This window comes from Nyctibius grandis, chromosome 2, assembly GCF_013368605.1.
Source record: "Nyctibius grandis isolate bNycGra1 chromosome 2, bNycGra1.pri, whole genome shotgun sequence".
Classification (NCBI taxonomy): Eukaryota; Metazoa; Chordata; class Aves; order Nyctibiiformes; family Nyctibiidae; genus Nyctibius; species Nyctibius grandis.
This window is the reverse complement of record NC_090659.1, coordinates 111,851,484-111,868,641: the sequence shown is the minus strand read 5'-3', so window position 1 is coordinate 111,868,641 and position 17,158 is coordinate 111,851,484. Positions and strand designations below refer to the sequence as shown.

The 17,158-nt window shown below is 39.5% G+C and overlaps 1 protein-coding gene across 8 annotated transcripts in view; it reads left to right on the top strand.

The window, feature by feature from the left end:
- YAP1 (Yes1 associated transcriptional regulator) overlaps positions 1-16,821 on the top strand; it is a 101,834-nt gene extending 85,013 nt beyond the window's left edge. For all 8 annotated transcript variants that reach the window (XM_068425328.1, XM_068425326.1, XM_068425327.1 and 5 more), the window contains 3 exons: positions 7,947-8,077; positions 13,087-13,199; positions 13,815-16,821. In XM_068425328.1, coding sequence (XP_068281429.1) covers positions 7,947-8,077; positions 13,087-13,199; positions 13,815-14,053 — 483 coding nt within the window. In that variant the 3' untranslated portion in view covers positions 14,054-16,821. The remainder of the gene's footprint in view (positions 1-7,946; positions 8,078-13,086; positions 13,200-13,814) is intronic.
- Positions 16,822-17,158: the final 337 nt, after the last annotated feature.

Here is a 17,158-nt window from a genome sequence, read left to right as displayed (position 1 = left end):
AGAAACCAAGGTCACTGCTGAATTCCTCACTGCTTACAAGTGAAGAGCCGAAGGGGGGTCGCAGCTGCAGGGGGGAACGGACAGGGCAGGTGACCCAAAATTGACCAACGAGGGTATTCCATCCCATACACGTCATTCTCAGTATAAAGCGGGGGGATCACGAGGGTCTCGCTCTCTTTCTGCTATGGCCGGTGTCCAGGGAGGACTCCGTCTGTTTTCCTGCTGCCCCCGATCCCGATCCGTGCGTTCCTGAATCCAGCTCTCGACCGTCGCTAGGCCCAGCCTGGGCCTTCCCGGAGCCTGCCCTGCAGTGCCGGTGGTGACGTGGTTGACTTCAGGGGAGCTCAGTCTTGGTTTTGTATATATATTTGTATATATTTGATTATTTCTATTATTATTATTATACTTTTTTTTCATTATTATAGTTTATTAAAACTGTTTTAATTTTCCAACACAGAAGTCTCTCTCCCTTTTCCCTTTCCCTTTCCCTCTGGGGGGAGGGGGGGGGATAACAGAGGGCATCTGCCGCAGGTTTAATCGCCAGCCCAGCTTTAAACCGTGACAACAAGTTACACAGTAGGAAAGATACTTGTATCATATGAGTAACTTGAAAATTCAGAAGCTCTGATTCCACTTGCAGCACCTAAACTTTACAGATTAACAAAATAATTTTATTGCTTGTTTGTGAATGTAGATCTTTATGGACCCTGTCTAAAAGTCTGTATAGTAAATCATATCTGCATTCGTTGCCTTTGTCTGTTTTTTATGCCCCTAATTGCTTCAGGACACATTTTGTGTCTGTATAGGAGTTGTAGCTCGCTGCAGTGGATTTCCTGGAGTCACTGGTGCTGCTTGCAGTTGCGAAACCTAATCACTGAAGTACTGCTAAAGCAATTGGTCAGCAGGAGATATGAGTCATGTTGACCTGGCAGGTCCTGCTTGATCAATCTGGTCTCCTTCTATGACCAAGTGACCCGCTTAGTAGATGAGGGCAGGGCTGTGGATGTAGTCTATCTAGACTTCAGTAAGGCATTCGACACTGTCTCCCACAGCATCCTCCTACACAAACTGGCTGCCCGGGGCTTGGATGGGTGGACTCTTCGATCGGTTAAAAACTGGCTGGATGGCCGAGCCCAGAGAGTGGTGGTGAATGGGGCAAAGTCCAACTGGCGGCCGGTCACTAGCGGTGTTCCCCAGGGCTCAGTTCTGGGGCCGGTGCTGTTCAATGTCTTTAGAGATGACCTAGACGTAGAGATTGAGTGCACCCTCAGTAAATTTGCAGATGACACCAAGCTGGGTGGGAGTGTCGATTTGCTGGAGGGTAGGAAGGCCCTACAGAGGGATCTGGACAGGTTAGATAGATGGGCCGAGACCAATGGCATAAGGTTCAACAAGAACAAGTGCCGCATCTTACACTTTGGCCACAACAACCCCATGCAGCGCTACAGGCTGAGGGAAGAGTGGTTAGAAAGCGGCCCGGTGGAAAGAGACCTGGGGGTGCTGATCGACAGCCGGCTAAACATGAGCCAGCAGTGTGCCCAGGTGGCCAAGAAGGCCAATGGCGTCCTGGCCTCTATTAGGAATAGTGTAGCCAGCCGGTCTAGGGAAGTGATCGTCCCTCTGTACTCAGCACTGGTGAGGCCGCACCTTGAGTACTGTGTTCAGTTCTGGGCCCTGCACTTCAAGAAAGATGTTGAGGTGTTGGAGCGAGTTCAGAGGAGGGTGACCAAGCTGGTGAAGGGTCTGGAGGGTCTGACCTATGAGGAACAGCTGAGAGAGCTGGGGTTGTTTAACCTGGAGAAGAGGAGGCTCCGAGGTGACCTTATTGCAGTCTACAACTACCTGAAGGGAGGTTGTAGTGAAGTGGGAGTTGGCCTCTTCTCCCGGGCAACTAGCGATAGGACAAGAGGACACAGCCTCAAGCTTTGCCAGGGGAGGTTCAGGTTGGACATCAGGAAGAATTTCTTTTCAGAAAGGGTTATTAGACATTGGAATGGGCTGCCCAGGGAGGTGGTGGAGTCACCATCTCTGGATGTGTTTAAGAAAAGACTGGACATGGCACTTAGTGCCGTGGTCTAGTCGACAGGGTCGTGTCAGGGCAATGGTTGGACTCGATGATCCCAGAGGTCTCTTCCAACCTGGCTGATTCTGTGATTCTGTGACCTGAGTACGAGATGGCTGTGAATAACAGTTTTTGCTAGAAGCAAACAAAAATTGGTGGAGGGAGGCCATTCAGTTCAGCCTTTACGATTGCTGACTCCTGCTGACATGTACCTGCTTTACTGGTGCTCCGAGACCCCCCGGCTGGGCAGGGGCCATACTGGAGCCAGGGGCAGGTCGATAGCAAGGGACGTATGGAGCAGTGGCACAGCAAAGGACTGCAAAACCAGACACAAAGCCAGACTTCATTTACAAATGTCTATTCTGGTTTATGCTGCCTTGTCTGCGCTTGCAATGCTCTGCATAGCATTGGGTTCTTTGCCAAGTGTGTACAATACCATTAATTATCACTCTATCAGTATCACCTGTTAAATTAATTTTTCTGGTTTTATGATTGCGAAATTGAATGATTTATGTTTCCCCCTTACTCTTCACTAATTGCATAACTCCTCATTGCTGAATTCGTCTTCATGTGTCCATGTGTTTTCCCTGTTTCTTTTGTACATACGCTGTAACTTTGTGGCCCTCAAACAAGAACGTAAATACTTAGTTTGAAGAAATAGCTGGTGCTGCAAATGCGCCCATAAGTGTTGTGGTCTTCTCTTTCCCCTAACACTTCTCTGCCATCCCAGTGAAGCCTGTGGATAGTTTGATAGTTGAGCAGTGTTTGGGGGCAGAAATGTTACAATTGACCCTTTTCAAGTAAATTTACCAAAAAAACCCACCAATTATAAGGATATATCAATTCAATTTGAGTAGCATATCATGTTTAATACAGTAAGAATATGATACGTGAGTTGCATGATGGAGTCTTTTTTGCCTTTCCTCAAAAGCACAATGAAGATAAAAATGCTCTGAAAAGAGTAACTTTTGTAAAGTTAATTTGGACATGGTGTGAATGACATGGAACTTCACGTAAAATGTAATCTGTATGCAACTATGAAAAAAAAATGAATAAAGTCAGTCAGATAAATTACACAATGCTGACCTTATTTTTAAAATCACTTTGCTTAAGGAGATGACAGATCATTTTGGTCTTTATGTAATAACCAAAATTCAGCTTTTGTGTTAACAATAGGAATGCTAAGCTTTTATTTTCCCAGAAGTACTTAAAAAAAGTTTGACATACTTACAAAAATAGAATGAGATCATGTTATGAAAATACTAAGTCAGGGTTTTTTCATTGTTTTATTTTTGTCTCCAGACTTTAAATACTTGTGATAAAGGATATATTCTAAAGCATGAACTAAAAGCCTAGAGTTCACATTTCTCTGTTTGGAGCTGGGAGAGGCTTGTACACTCCCATGCACTTTTTTAAGTATAGGAAACACATAACATTTTTTATTGAAAATCAGTTTTATAAGGAAGAAGAATGAAAAGACCATTCTTCAAGCAACACAACTTTAGCTTCCATTACATGCACCTTTTAGGAAAAATAGTCTTAATACACTCATTAGGGCTCATAGAAAACTGCTTATCTTATGGGATGATTAAAAATGTCTCTGTATTTGTTTCTGAATAGTCCGTCTTTTTTGGTAATTACTTTCTCTTTCAGACTCCCAGATTGACATAAATTATTTACTTGAACGAGTAATGGAATAACATTTTTTCTAGGGGGAAGTGCTGTAGTGCCTTATTCAGTGCCTCCTGAATAAGTAGCATTATTGCTACTTACAAATAGTTAAAGTAGTTATAGTTTTGCACTTTTAGCAATGTTGTGGTTGAAACGAGGATAAAAGTAGTACTAATACTACTAAAAAAAGTGTATTAAAGAAAAATTTTAGTGTACTAAAAGACGTGCCAAAGACTAGGCAAAATACAGTTTTCTCTCCTGGTTTAATAAATCTCTTTTTAGTGGGCCTTCAGTGAAATGTGGGTTTTCTTTTTTAGCTGGCTATTATCTGAGCTACATTTATTTTTACCATAATATTTAAGTTAATGTATTGGTGAAACTTCAATCTCTCCTACACTCTAAGGATTTAGAAAATACAAGGGTAACTTTCCCATTTTTCCAAATTGCTTATTCCTTTGTACTGACTTTTTTTCTTAAGGTACAGAAGAGTATTTTTTTTTCTGGTGTCAATAGCTTTTGAAAAGGGGACCTGTATAGATTTTTCTTCTCTCTTTTGCTCTCTTTTTTTTAAATTTATAAAACCATTGCATGAGGAGGCAGTGCTGATTGGAAAGATCAGGCCTACCACACAACGAGCTATAATGTAACTTTAGTGCTTTATATACAGAAATGACTCTGTGTTGGTTTTGCTTTGTCATCACTCTGTGGGACACTGGTGTGTGATTAAGCTTCTTCCGCGGGCTACTGACACTTCTGGCTCCTCCTCTTCATCCTAGTCAGGGACTGCAGCCCAAAGAAATAAAAATGCAACACACAGATCAAAGCAAGAGGGAAGGGGAAGAGGACAGACCATTCTTGCCACAGCCAGGTAGTTGTAGCTACGTAAGAGCAGGGCACTCACCAATTGGCAGCTCTGCTATCAGAGTGGAGAAGGAAGGTGTGCTGTATTCCAGGAATTAACCCAAGGCTGAAAAGATACTAGTAGTGGTGCAAAATCAAGTAATCTTTTTTTTTAATTTTCCCGTACTCCTTTTTCATCGGACAAATATTAAGACAGAAGTAGTTAAAAGTAGCTACATCACACAAAGGCAGTTTCTCAGAGAAGGGAAGGGTCAGGTGACATTTGGAAGAATTCTAATCTCCAGATGAAGGGCGTAAAGATTGTGATGTGAATGAGCAGTTCTTGAGCCATCTCTGGTATGGCTGCTCTAAGAAGGGGAAGTCATGCTTAACCAACTTGATAGCCTTTTATGAGGACGTAACCCGGTGGATAGATGATGGTAAAGCTGTGGATGTGGTCTATCTCGATTACAGTAAAGCGTTTGACACGGTCTCCCACAGCATCCTCGCAGCTAAACTGAGGAAGTGTGGTCTGGATGATCGGGTAGTGAGGTGGATAGTGAACTGGCTGAAGGAAAGAAGCCAGAGAGTGGTGGTCAATGGGACTGAGTCCAGTTGGAGGTCTGTGTCTAGCGGAGTCCCTCAAGGGTCGGTACTGGGACCAGTTCTATTCAATATATTCATTAATGACTTGGATGAGGGAATAGAGTGCACTGTCAGCAAGTTCGCTGATGACACAAAACTGGGAGGAGTGGCTGACACACCGGAAGGCTGCGCAGCCATTCAAAGAGACCTGGACAGGCTGGAGAGTTGGGCGGGGAGAAATTTAATGAAATATAACAAGGGCAAGTGTAGAGTCCTGCATCTGGGCAAGAACAACCCCATGTACCAGTACAAGTTGGGGGCAGAGCTGTTGGAGACCGGCGTAGGGGAAAGGGACCTGGGGGTCCTAGTGGACAACAGGATGACCATGAACCAGCAGTGTGCCCTTGTGGCCAAGAAGGCCAATGGCATCCTGGGGTGTATTAGAAGGGGTGTGGTTAGCAGCTCAAGAGAGGTTCTCCTCCCCCTCTACTCTGTCCTAGTTAGGCCGCATCTGGAATATTGTGTCCAGTTCTGGGCCCCTCAGTTCAAGAAGGACAGGGAACTGCTAGAGAGAGTCCAGCGCAGAGCCACGAAGATGATTAAGGGAGTGGAACATCTCCCTTCTGAGGAGAGGCTGAGGGAGCTGGGTCTCTTTAGCTTAGAGAAGAGGAGCCTGAGGGGTGACCTCATTAATGTTTATAAATATGTAAAGGGCAAGTGTCATGAGGATGGAGCCAGGCTCTTCTCAGTGACATCCCTTGACAGGACAAGGGGCAATGGGTGCAAGCTGGAACACAGGAGGTTCCACATAAATATGAGGAAAAACTTCTTTACGGTGAGGGTGACCGAACACTGGAACAGGCTGCCCAGAGAGGTTGTGGAGTCTCCTCCTCTGGAGACATTCAAAACCCGCCTGGACGCGTTCCTGTGTGATATGGTCTAGGTAATCCTACTCCAGCAGGGGGATTGGACTAGATGATCTTTCGAGGTCCCTTCCAATCCCTAACATTCTGTGATTCTGTGATTCTGTGATTCTTCAGATCACCATTTGGGGAGCATTCCAGGAAAGAAAACCTTTTTTCCTTTTTTTTTTTTTTTTTTTTTTAATATATTGAGTCCACCTGTATATCAACCTTCTTATATCAAGGCTGATATGACTGATAGAAGTTTGTAAACTTAAGCTGTGAAGTAAGACTTCATTATACAGTCTTTGCACTTGGTTTTATTACATAAGCAAATGAAAATCATATGGATAAACCTATAGAAATGATTAAAAGGTGCTTACCATCCTGTGATCTGAAAATGAGGAGAAGGAGTATTATTACTATTTGTTAGAACAGTGGCCAAATAAGTGGTGGTGAGCAGAGGACTGGATTTACTTGGAGTAGGCAATTGGGTGTGACGAACACAAAAACCAATGGTATGTTTGTAGACTTTCTGCAAAGGTCTGATCAACTGGAGTGAGAAAACTTTCTAGTACAAGACATGAAACTTGATGTTAAAAGACTGTAGAATAATAATCCACAGGAATGGGAGTGAAGCATATGCAGATTAGAAAAGAAAGAAAACAGGTGGTAGGGAAGCATTCAATATTTGGCACAGTCTCCTGGAAAATAAAATAACCGTAGACTTTAAAAAAAAAAAGAAATAATTTTGAAGAATAATTTGAGAAAGCTTATTTTTATGTATTAAAAGTCTACAGTAGTTCTTAGGCTCATAATCAAGAATGGATGAAGACCTCTCATTTTACAAGTGAAAAATATTGTCTGTCAAGACTGACAAGATTGGTTTTGCCTGAGATTATCGTCCCAAGGACAACCTGGAAATCACATACTACTAATAACAGTGACAAGATAGTCAATAGATTTCTTTACTAGTCTCTACATTAACAAGGCACAGACTTAGTGAGCCATTGATGATGTTTTAGGAGAGCTGCTTGAAGACAATTACTGTATTTTTCACATGTGTAACGCATGGATTACCTGTTTAAAAGGGAGAGGGGGGCACTGGAAATTACTTAAAATGATGCTTATCTCCACCCACCTTTAATTTTTTGTATTTTGTGTTAAAACTTATTTTCATTAAATAGTAATGACAAGCTTTAGGGATGGAATGATTCAAGTTGGTGCACAGTCAGATGCATAAAAATATATATGTAATCTAGGTTCATGACTGCAGAAGTGCAGTGTCTAAGTTTTACTAAGAAATTTCTAGGGATTTGAAGAGCTTTAAGATTTACATATGGGACAAATCACTGATTTCATCAATCAGAAATTTCAAAATGCATGCCTCAAACAGGCGGAGTGAATGGGCACTTGTAGGGAAAGACTTTAAACTTTGCTGAATGAAACAAGCAAAGTCAAAAAGGAAACCAGGGACTAAATCAGAAGTTAAAAGAAATGGGGAAAAAGTGCTAGTCAGCAGAGCTAGACAGACATATCTTAGGGGTCAGATAGCATTAACAATTCTTTTTTTCATCTTAAGAATAGACTTAGCAAAAAGATATTGACAAGAACTAGAAAAGATTTATGTAAACATACAGATATTTGTATCCATAAATACATTTACAGTGAAGTCTCTGTAATACTGGTCTTGGCTGGTGGAACTTTTATTATCATTGAAGCCAGTAAAAATTCTTGCTTTGTCTTCAGAAACTTAATTTCATTTAAATGTTGTAACTGGAGACAGTTAAAGCATCAGTTACCTATAATGTCATGTGTTTATGTATCTGAAAAGTGCATTCACATGCCTGACATGCTCTTTCTTTCTCCCTCTCCCCCTCTTCTAGGAATTGGCTCTCCGTAGCCAGCTTCCAACAATGGAACAAGACGGTGGATCTCAAAATCCCGTGTCATCTCCTGGAATGTCTCAGGAACTGAGAACAATGACTACAAATAGTTCTGATCCCTTTCTTAACAGGTTTGTAGGAGTAGCTATTAGTGGGGAAAAAACTTGATTTAAAATTCTGTTTGGTACATGTAATAGTTTATTTTGAACATCTGTCTGTGCCAAAAGCCACAGCTGTAAATGAATCTTTCCTTAAATGGCAAGTCTAGTAAAAGTTGAGGATTAAAAGCTGTCTCCTGTGGGAGGAAGTAGTCTGTTCAGACTTGCAGGAAGGTTTTTTATTCAAAGTCGTAACATGTTTGCCTCTGCATAATCTGTTGACTAACAGTCATTTCAAATTACTGACTCAGAAGAATTTGTGAATAGCTTTCTATGAGATCAAATGAACTGTGAGGCACATTTAGGACTACACCTTGAGGTTCATTTTAAGGTTTCTCCTTTCACCCCTCCCCTCCACTTCAGGTATTTAATTTAGCAGTATTTTTACTCTGTTAATGTTAGGTCTGCAAATAGTGGCATATTTAATTTTAAATGCTGTATTGTTTTGAAGTGGGTCTTTTAACTCAAGATTTAGAATTTTACAGTATAGTCTGGTCTTTTTCATATAGCTTTTTTCTTAATCCCTCTGAGCTGGAGTCTTTGTTTTGTTGGAAATGCTGTTCTAATTACAGCTTGCAAATGCTTCATACTAACCATTACAACTTGGGAGAAACTGCTGCAGCTTGAGATAAGTCATATCTATTTTTTGTTTAGCATGCTGGAAAGAGAAGATGAAAATGGTAGAACAGTCACATCTCAAAGCTGCATAAACTTTTAATTAATGGAGTAAAAATCTAATAATATTTCAGCAGTATCAAGTAGTTAATCTTAAATTGGAGTAGTTAATTTTGTAGTGCTTCATCGGACTATACTTTGTCTGCATTCTAAACTGATATCAACTCAGTATCCCCTACCATACAACAGAAAAATATGTATTCTGTCAGAGTTCATCACTACTCTGCATTACCTTGAAATGTTAGCTTAACTTGATGATGCTTACAGTATGCTCATGAAGTATAACAGTGTGCTCGTCCTTCTCTTTTATAGTACATTATTATACTTGTGGAAAACCCCATAAAATTGATCTTGATTCTTTCAATGTAAGTCTTAAGTTCCGTGGTTTTTGCCACCAATGCAGTTTCAAACCTGCTTGTAAGGTAAGAAGTCCACATCATGTTACAACTGGCATGATTTTGGAGTAGGGCAAGCTTAAATACCTGCTGTAATTTTAGATACTGAAATCTGTTAAAATCTTTGTAAACCTTTGCTGCAATTATAAATCCCTTCCCATGTTTTTTTAAATAATTTAATGTTGCTGATACCTCACACTTAAGTTCTTAACCCCTAAAGATGTACTGTCATTGTATGTAACTTCTCCAGCTATTGATACTCCATCAGCTTAGCTTAAGTTTGTTTCATTTTCTGCCTTTTCCAGGAGACTTCTCTGTCATTTCATATACTTCATCCTCACTCTAATTCTCAAAATTAGTAAAGTTCAGCGGAGGTGGTGCAAGAACATACCCTTCATCTTGCCAGTGGAATCTGTTCTTATTCATGTAGTTTAGGTTATGTAAATAATGTCTGTTGCTCTTAAGCTTTTTCTCCCACTGCATGAAGTATTGTCTGTGCTAGTGTTGTGTGTGCTACTGTGAGAGCAGGAGAAAAGTGTCTGTCTCAAGGTACACAGTGCTTTGTATATATTGGAAAAAAACAAGTGAAAAAAAAAGACCTTGGACGTGGAGAAGACCGTAGCAGTGTTTTGTTATTAAACTCCCTAAGGAAGTAAGCTGTATTTCCAAGTTTTGGGTTAGCTCTTCAGGAGGACTTATCTCATACACAGACAAATCTGATTAGAAAACTACATTTTTTGTTAGAGGGAGGGAGTGTCCTCCATGGAATTCATCATGGATCTGCTGTGAGCCTTAACTGTGCTGGCCCTATCCCAGGGAATAAAAAGTGCAAGAAATCTTAAAACTGACCTGCTCTCCTATGAGAAGCCTCTGTAGATAGATGATGGCCTTGATGTATTATGGTAACATACTAGCTTGAATTTCTGGAAGGCTGTTGCCATCATACATTGAGCCCAGGTATAGTTTGAAATGTGTTATTAAATGATGGAGAATCCTCACATCTCCAAAACCTGTTTTCTGACCTGAAAGAAACCTCATCTTCAAGTTTCAAATGGCCATGGCAGTGGACTAATGGAGTTTATCCATTGTGAGTCTACACACATGAAATATGAAATGATGAATCTTTACTGTAAACTGCAAAAAGATACTACTTGCCTAGTTGCAAATATGTTTAACTGGGCTTTTTTTTGTAGCTGTTACCCCACATAAAATACTGAAAATCTGTACCTGACTTGAGTTCAAAATCTTAATTTGCATTTTGGTCTGAGCATTCTCTCCTTCTAGGTAATTTTATGTACACCACTGCACTTAATCCTGGCATATGGGGAAAGGAAAGGGATTTTTAAAAAGGACATTTGTGGATATGCATTGCTATCTCTGAATTAGATGCAGCAGTCCAATAGTTTGCCCTAAAGATCTCCTTGATGTCCCTTATGTTGAAGTTCAGACTTAGAGAAATGCTTCTTTCTATCTTTATAGGGTGTATATAAAGTTCCTGGTGAGACAGTCCTCCTAACTATGCACCAAAGTTGGATATCCAAAGTTTAGGTAGTTGAATATTTTCCACTGCCTACATAATGAGAACATCCAAAAAATCTCAGAAAATAATTACTACATCGGAGCAATTTGAGAAAATGTACAGTAGTATTTTCATTTACATAGTTTCATTTACATAGTCTGTCTTCTGCCTGCTGTCTTCACTACTTTATTAGACTGTTTCACCTTTTGGTTTTCCGCTCTGTTTATATATTTTTGTCTATTAGATTTATACTGGTAGTGATGGAAATTCTCTGTTTAACTCCTAAATTGGGATCTCTCCTTTTGTATACACATATTTTAACAAGTACTAGTTGAAGAAGCATCCACTCTATTTTGGGTAATACAATTAGTTACATGTGGTAATTTTGGGTGGCATGACTACTAAATGAAGAAATCCTTGTTGAAGAAAGAGGAAATGTATGTTATTAAAGAGTGATTGGAAGAGAAGGTCTGGACATTCCAAGTGTGAGAGCAGCAGCCAAAAAGCCTTCTTGACTAGAGTGATTTAGTTCAGCATAGTCTCAGTTCTGTTTTTAGTATTTTGTTCCACAAAGTAAACCAGCATTTTTTTCACAGAAGTTTTAAATAGCTTAATTATTAGGAATGTTATCAAATGTGGGGTGATACAATTTTTAAATCAATCTATAAAAAAGAGAAATATTTATGATTTAAGATAAAGAAATATTTCTTTCTTGTATGGCAAAGATGTCTTCATGAAATCTAATATATATTTATTCATGGCTGATGGCATTCTCCTTGCATCCGATGTTGAACCATCATCTGTTTGGTTCTTCATACTTGACTGAAAGGTAGACACTATATATTTCATGAGCATATTATGAGAAGGATCAGTATGTCTTGAAATGCTAATTTGAACAATAAGTCAAGTTGATCTTCATCTAGAGTTCAAGCTGGAAAATCAATAAGGATTCTCAGTGAATGCAACCACAACCTGAAGAAATACAGATTTTGAAAATATTTTGTGAAGCTTGGATATTAGGAGATGCAGGGGGAGGGAGGTAATGGCATATTTCTACAGCTGCTTATGCAGGCTGCAGTTCCTGCCAGAAAACCTGCTCCTGCGTGGGCTCCTCTCCACGGGCCATAGCTCCTGCCAGGAACCTCCTCCAGCATGGGCTCTCCATGGGCTGCAGCTTCCTTCAGGGCATGTCCACCTGCTGCAGCACGGGCTCCTTCACGGGTTGCAGATGAATATCTGCTCCACCATGGACCTCTGTGGGCTGCAGGGAGGCAACCTGTGTCACCATGGTCTTCTCCATGGGCTGCAGGGGAATCTCTGCTCCAGCGCCTGGAGTACCTCCTCCCCTTCCTTCTTTGCTGACCTTGGTGTCTGCAGTGCTGTTTCTTTCCCATTTTTCTCACTCCTCTCTCCCAGCTGCTGCACAGTGGTTTTTTTACCCTTTCTTAAATACGTTATCACAAAGGTTCCACCACTATCCCGAATGGGCTTGGCTTTGGGCAGCAGCAGGACCATTTTGGAGCCAGCTGGAACCAGCCGTGTCTGACATGGGGTCAGCTCCTGGTGTCTTCTCACAGAGGCCATCCCTGCAGCCCCCTGCTATGAAAACCTCACTATGTAAACTCAATACACTGGCCTACTTCCCACTCCCCTGCCCCATCCCAGCTTTCCCACTGCAGCTTTCTTGGTCTTGCTCCACTGGCAGTAAGATGGCAGTAAGAAAGTGACTGCGTGTAAGGCCCCATGTCATCGCTGTTTTGTTAACTGTTCTGTCAACAAGATCGCTCTGAGCAGGGTTTGTTTACAGCATGGCTTCTGTACCAGTATTTGATTTATATTAGGGCACTCGCTTGCCGTGACATGTCTGACTGAACTAGTAGTAATGCAACAGTGGGAAGCAGTTGAAGAATCGCTGAAGGAGTTCCAACTGTAGCTCCTATTTATAATAGCAGTGACCTAAAAATACACTGCAGTGGTTGATTAAACATGGGGACATTAGTAGTTAGAAATATTTTTTTATCCTTATAGAAGTGTGAAAGGGTATGCCATTATTATTTTTATAATCATTAGGGACTATCTGTGATATGCTTCCAATGGTTTTTAGCTGTGGTGGGTTTAAAACTATGCAGAACACAGGCAGTTTTTTAAAGCTGCTTAAGATACTCTTGTCAAGTTAAATTGAATCTAAATAATATGGTTTCAGTTGGAGAAGGTCTGCATAAAATAAAACCCAGGTGTCTCACACAGACAAAGACTTCAGGTTTTGATTAGAATAGAGCATCTCTCATGACAGCAATGTTTTCAAAGCCCTTGAATTGGTTGAAAAACAAGCATTTATTTTAATTTCTTCAGTACTCTGCCCTCATTTTTTTGCTCCCTTTCTTCTGTTACAGCGGAACATATCACTCCAGAGATGAAAGCACAGATAGTGGACTTAGCATGAGCAGTTACAGTGTACCCAGAACCCCCGATGACTTCCTGAACAGTGTTGATGAGATGGATACAGGTACTTTTTTGTGTACATCTTTAATGCATGTTTTCCAAATACACATGTGTCCATTTGCAATGAAAAGAAGCAACCCTGAGAAGCTGTGATACTTTTCACATTGTTTTTCTACCTTCTTCTATTTCTGTAATAGAAATATTATAGTTAGATTTGTGAAAAACATAATCAGCTCTATTGGGAAGATGGGAGATGGCTCATAAATAGTATCACTCTTATTGTTATATGGAATTTGAGTGTCCATTTGCCTTTTTTAAGTAATATTGTTTGTTCAGAGCTAAAAGTAGTACCTCATCCAGTGTTGCTAATACTGCTCCAAAACACTGTTTGACTCAGTATTGTCTTTTTCCTGTAAGCGTAAAGATTAAAATATGCTAAATGACTTCAAAGATCTGTAGAGATTTGGGTCAGTAGGCGAAAAGGTTGAAACAAAGGCACGTTCTTTGTACATCTGCATGCAGTCACAAGTCATGTTTGGGTTTTGTGATGGATTTCTATGAATCATGTTCCTTGTATGATGCAAGAGATACAGGATTAACCTTTAACCAGTTGTCCTGATAAATTGTGGGTTTGGTACTTCCAGTACTTAATATCCATCTTGCTTTGTGTTATAACTAGGTGACAGTATCAGCCAAAGTAACATACCGTCCCATCAGAACCGTTTCCCAGACTACCTTGAAGCCATTCCAGGGACAAATGTGGACCTTGGGACACTGGAAGGAGATGGGATGAATATAGAAGGAGAAGAACTGATGCCAAGTCTGCAAGAGGCTTTGAGCTCTGACATCCTTAATGACATGGAATCTGTGTTGGCAGCCACCAAGCTAGATAAAGAGAGTTTTCTTACTTGGTTATAGGGGCCTCAGGGAGACTGAATTCTAAATCTGTGAAGGATCTAAGGAGAATAGGACATCTGTGTCTGAAGTTCAGAACACACCAGTGTGGCACACTTTGGCTTGTGTTCAGAAAAAGTAAATGAACAAATATTCAGCAAGATTCTTTCATTTTGCTCTTCCTTGTCCATCGCTGCTGTTATATATTGCTGACTTTTTTCCACAGTTGACTCTGAAGAACAGACATCTTCTTGATCTTTTTCTATTGCTGTTGCAACTACTGTTCAAGGGGGGTGGGGAGGGATGATGAGCCTACTTGGATGACGAATGCCATTCCTTTTGTCCTAGTGTGCGCTTGCATATCATTTTATCTAAGTACTCAGATTTGAGAGTTAATTTCTGCATGTCACTGCTTGTAGTTTGCTCAGCTAGTTGTCTCCTGCTGCCTGTGGCAAGTGGTAAAACATGACATACTGGGGTGACAAGCCAAAAATGATGTATCTGGTCAAAAGAAGTCAATACTGATTTGGAGATATGACTTAAAGGAGGGCTGAAGACTGTTTGGCATTAAGTGTTTCTACTAGTAGCTCTTTCATTAGTCACAAAGTGCTCTTGTTCATATTTTATGTTATAGTAAATCATGAGTCATTTTACATAGAAACATATATGAACTTTGATTGTTGCCACGTATTCTAGCCTAACTTTTGTTTGTCAAAAATAGTTTGATTATTTTTGTTAGTTGGTTTAACTGTAGCTGTAGGATGGGAAGTAATTATAGGTGTTCTTTTTTTTAAAAAAATAGTGAAATCTAAGGGTTTTTCTGATTTCACGTAGTCTTATTTAAATCTGAATTGTCTGCTTTTTTATACTTACAACATACCTATTGTAGCCTGATAAGCTAGTGAGTACATAAACCAGTATGTTTTGCCTGTAACTTTTCTATTTTTTTAAAGGCTAGCTTTGAATGTAATCATTAGAATTGATGACCAGTGGCTTATTTTTCATGTTTATTTGCAAGATTTTGAAGTAGAATCTAACTGCAGCAACGTAAAAAGTGTCATATGTACAATTTTTAAATTAATTTTAAAGTAGCAGAAACCATTTTAAAATGACAGATGCATCTGATCTCTCTTCTGGTTTTCAGTTTTGATACTTAAATGAGTTTAGATTTTTAAATCCTTAATGGGAAAAAAACTTTATGGAAAGCTTCTCTTATGGAAAAGGTCTGAACTATTAATATCACTCTTAAGTTGCAATGAAAAGGCTAGAACACCAAAAAAAAAAGTCCTCAAGAAAAACTCTTAAGTGTAATAGTTATCAAATTCTGTTTGGTGAAAAATAAGCCCTGGACTCTATATGTAGAAGAATGTAAAGATATGTGTTAGATGGTGACGTGAGCAGGTAATGAAGTGTATATTAGTAGTAGAGCTTAGCATGGGGTAGAGGTGAATATGAGTTTTCTTTATTTTAACAGGAAAAGATGTATCACTAAGTTGTCTGCAGGAGTTGACACAGTTTCCAAAGAGTATTTTTAAATGAACAAAATGAGCATGAATCAAACTTTCAGTATAAGCTATGAAGTTTTGTGGGGCTTTTGTTTTTTTCTGATGAAAAATAGTGTCACCAGTTAACACCTCTATAATTAAGGGCCTGTCACCATTCTCAACGTGAGCCTTTATTTTCAAGGGTGTGTAACATGACTATAAAGATACTGTAAGTGTGAAACTTGGTTATGAAAAAAATCTCAGCTAGCAGGGACTTCTTCTGGGGAGAGATTTTTTGGGGTTTTTTTGTTTTGTGTTTTTTAAGACTGATTATTTTTCAAGTTACGAATGAATCAGCAAAGCAAAACAAAAAACCCATATTATTATTATCATTTGGATTTTTTTAATGCTTCAGAAATAGTTCTGGTTTAGGATAATATAAAGAATGAAAACTCTGAACCAAGTCTCATTTTAAAAACTGAAGCAGCAGAGGCAGAGATTTGAAATTTGCCACTATAAATGTACATTTACTACTTTATGTAAAGATATTAGTGTTTGAAAGACACAAAATTGTTTGTAGCTTGTTATGGGATACAGGCAGGTTTTAAAATACTGATTTTCAAAACACATCCACAATGACAAATATATTCTGCTACACCAATAATTTAGCGATTAATAGGCCACTTATATTGTGCAATGACACAGTAGCTCCTGAAGCAGTATATTGTGTCCAAGATAGGGATTTTAGTAGCATTTTTACAATTTCATTATGAATTCTCCCTTCTTCCCTTCAGGAAAAAAGACACTAAGTTGTTATAACTTGAATGGTCTGACATAAAACCACAACAGCAAGGAAATTCAGAGTTGATTCCGTTTCAGTTGTCTTCCACAGTTGTATCCAGGTATAATAGCACATATGATGCACTGAGTGCAAACTCGTGACATGCTGTACCTTGCTACAACAGGGATGAGTACAGAACAATTTTCTTTCCTTGCTTTTGTGTGTTTGTCACAGCTTTAATATTTGAATGTTTTCTTCTCATGGTAGAAACACTAAATGGCTTATACTGTATTTGGGTAGCACTGCTTAGGGTAGATACTGACAAACTGGGAATCCTTGAACTGCTCTAACATGAATTATGTTTTGTGATACTTATTTTAATTGATTTTAATACATTTCTGTTCTCTCATTTATTAGGAAACATACCATAGAGATGCTGTACTGTTGGCAATCAACATTAATTTGGATATTTTTTTTCATTCTGCAAATGCATTGTTTGATGAAGTGGTTAAAATTTTTTGAAATGCGGAAGTATTTTGGGTAGTATTTTGTACTGATGTATATATTGAAACAAATCATTGTAGTAACTGTCATAGCTTTTAGTTATAAATACACTACACGCAGACAGATGGGGCTGTACAGTTCTGTGCTGTTCAACACCTGGGCAGGGCTCCTGCTTGGAAACAGGTTGCAGTGTCAGTAAACCATATGGATCAAATATTGTACCATTCAGTGTTGGCGCTCACCAATGCAAAAGGAGAAGAGACGATTTCGACATGATTAACACTACATAGCTTTCACACATCTGGTAAATTAATACTAAAGTGACCTTTTCACTTACAAGCATGTTTTTTTTATACAAGT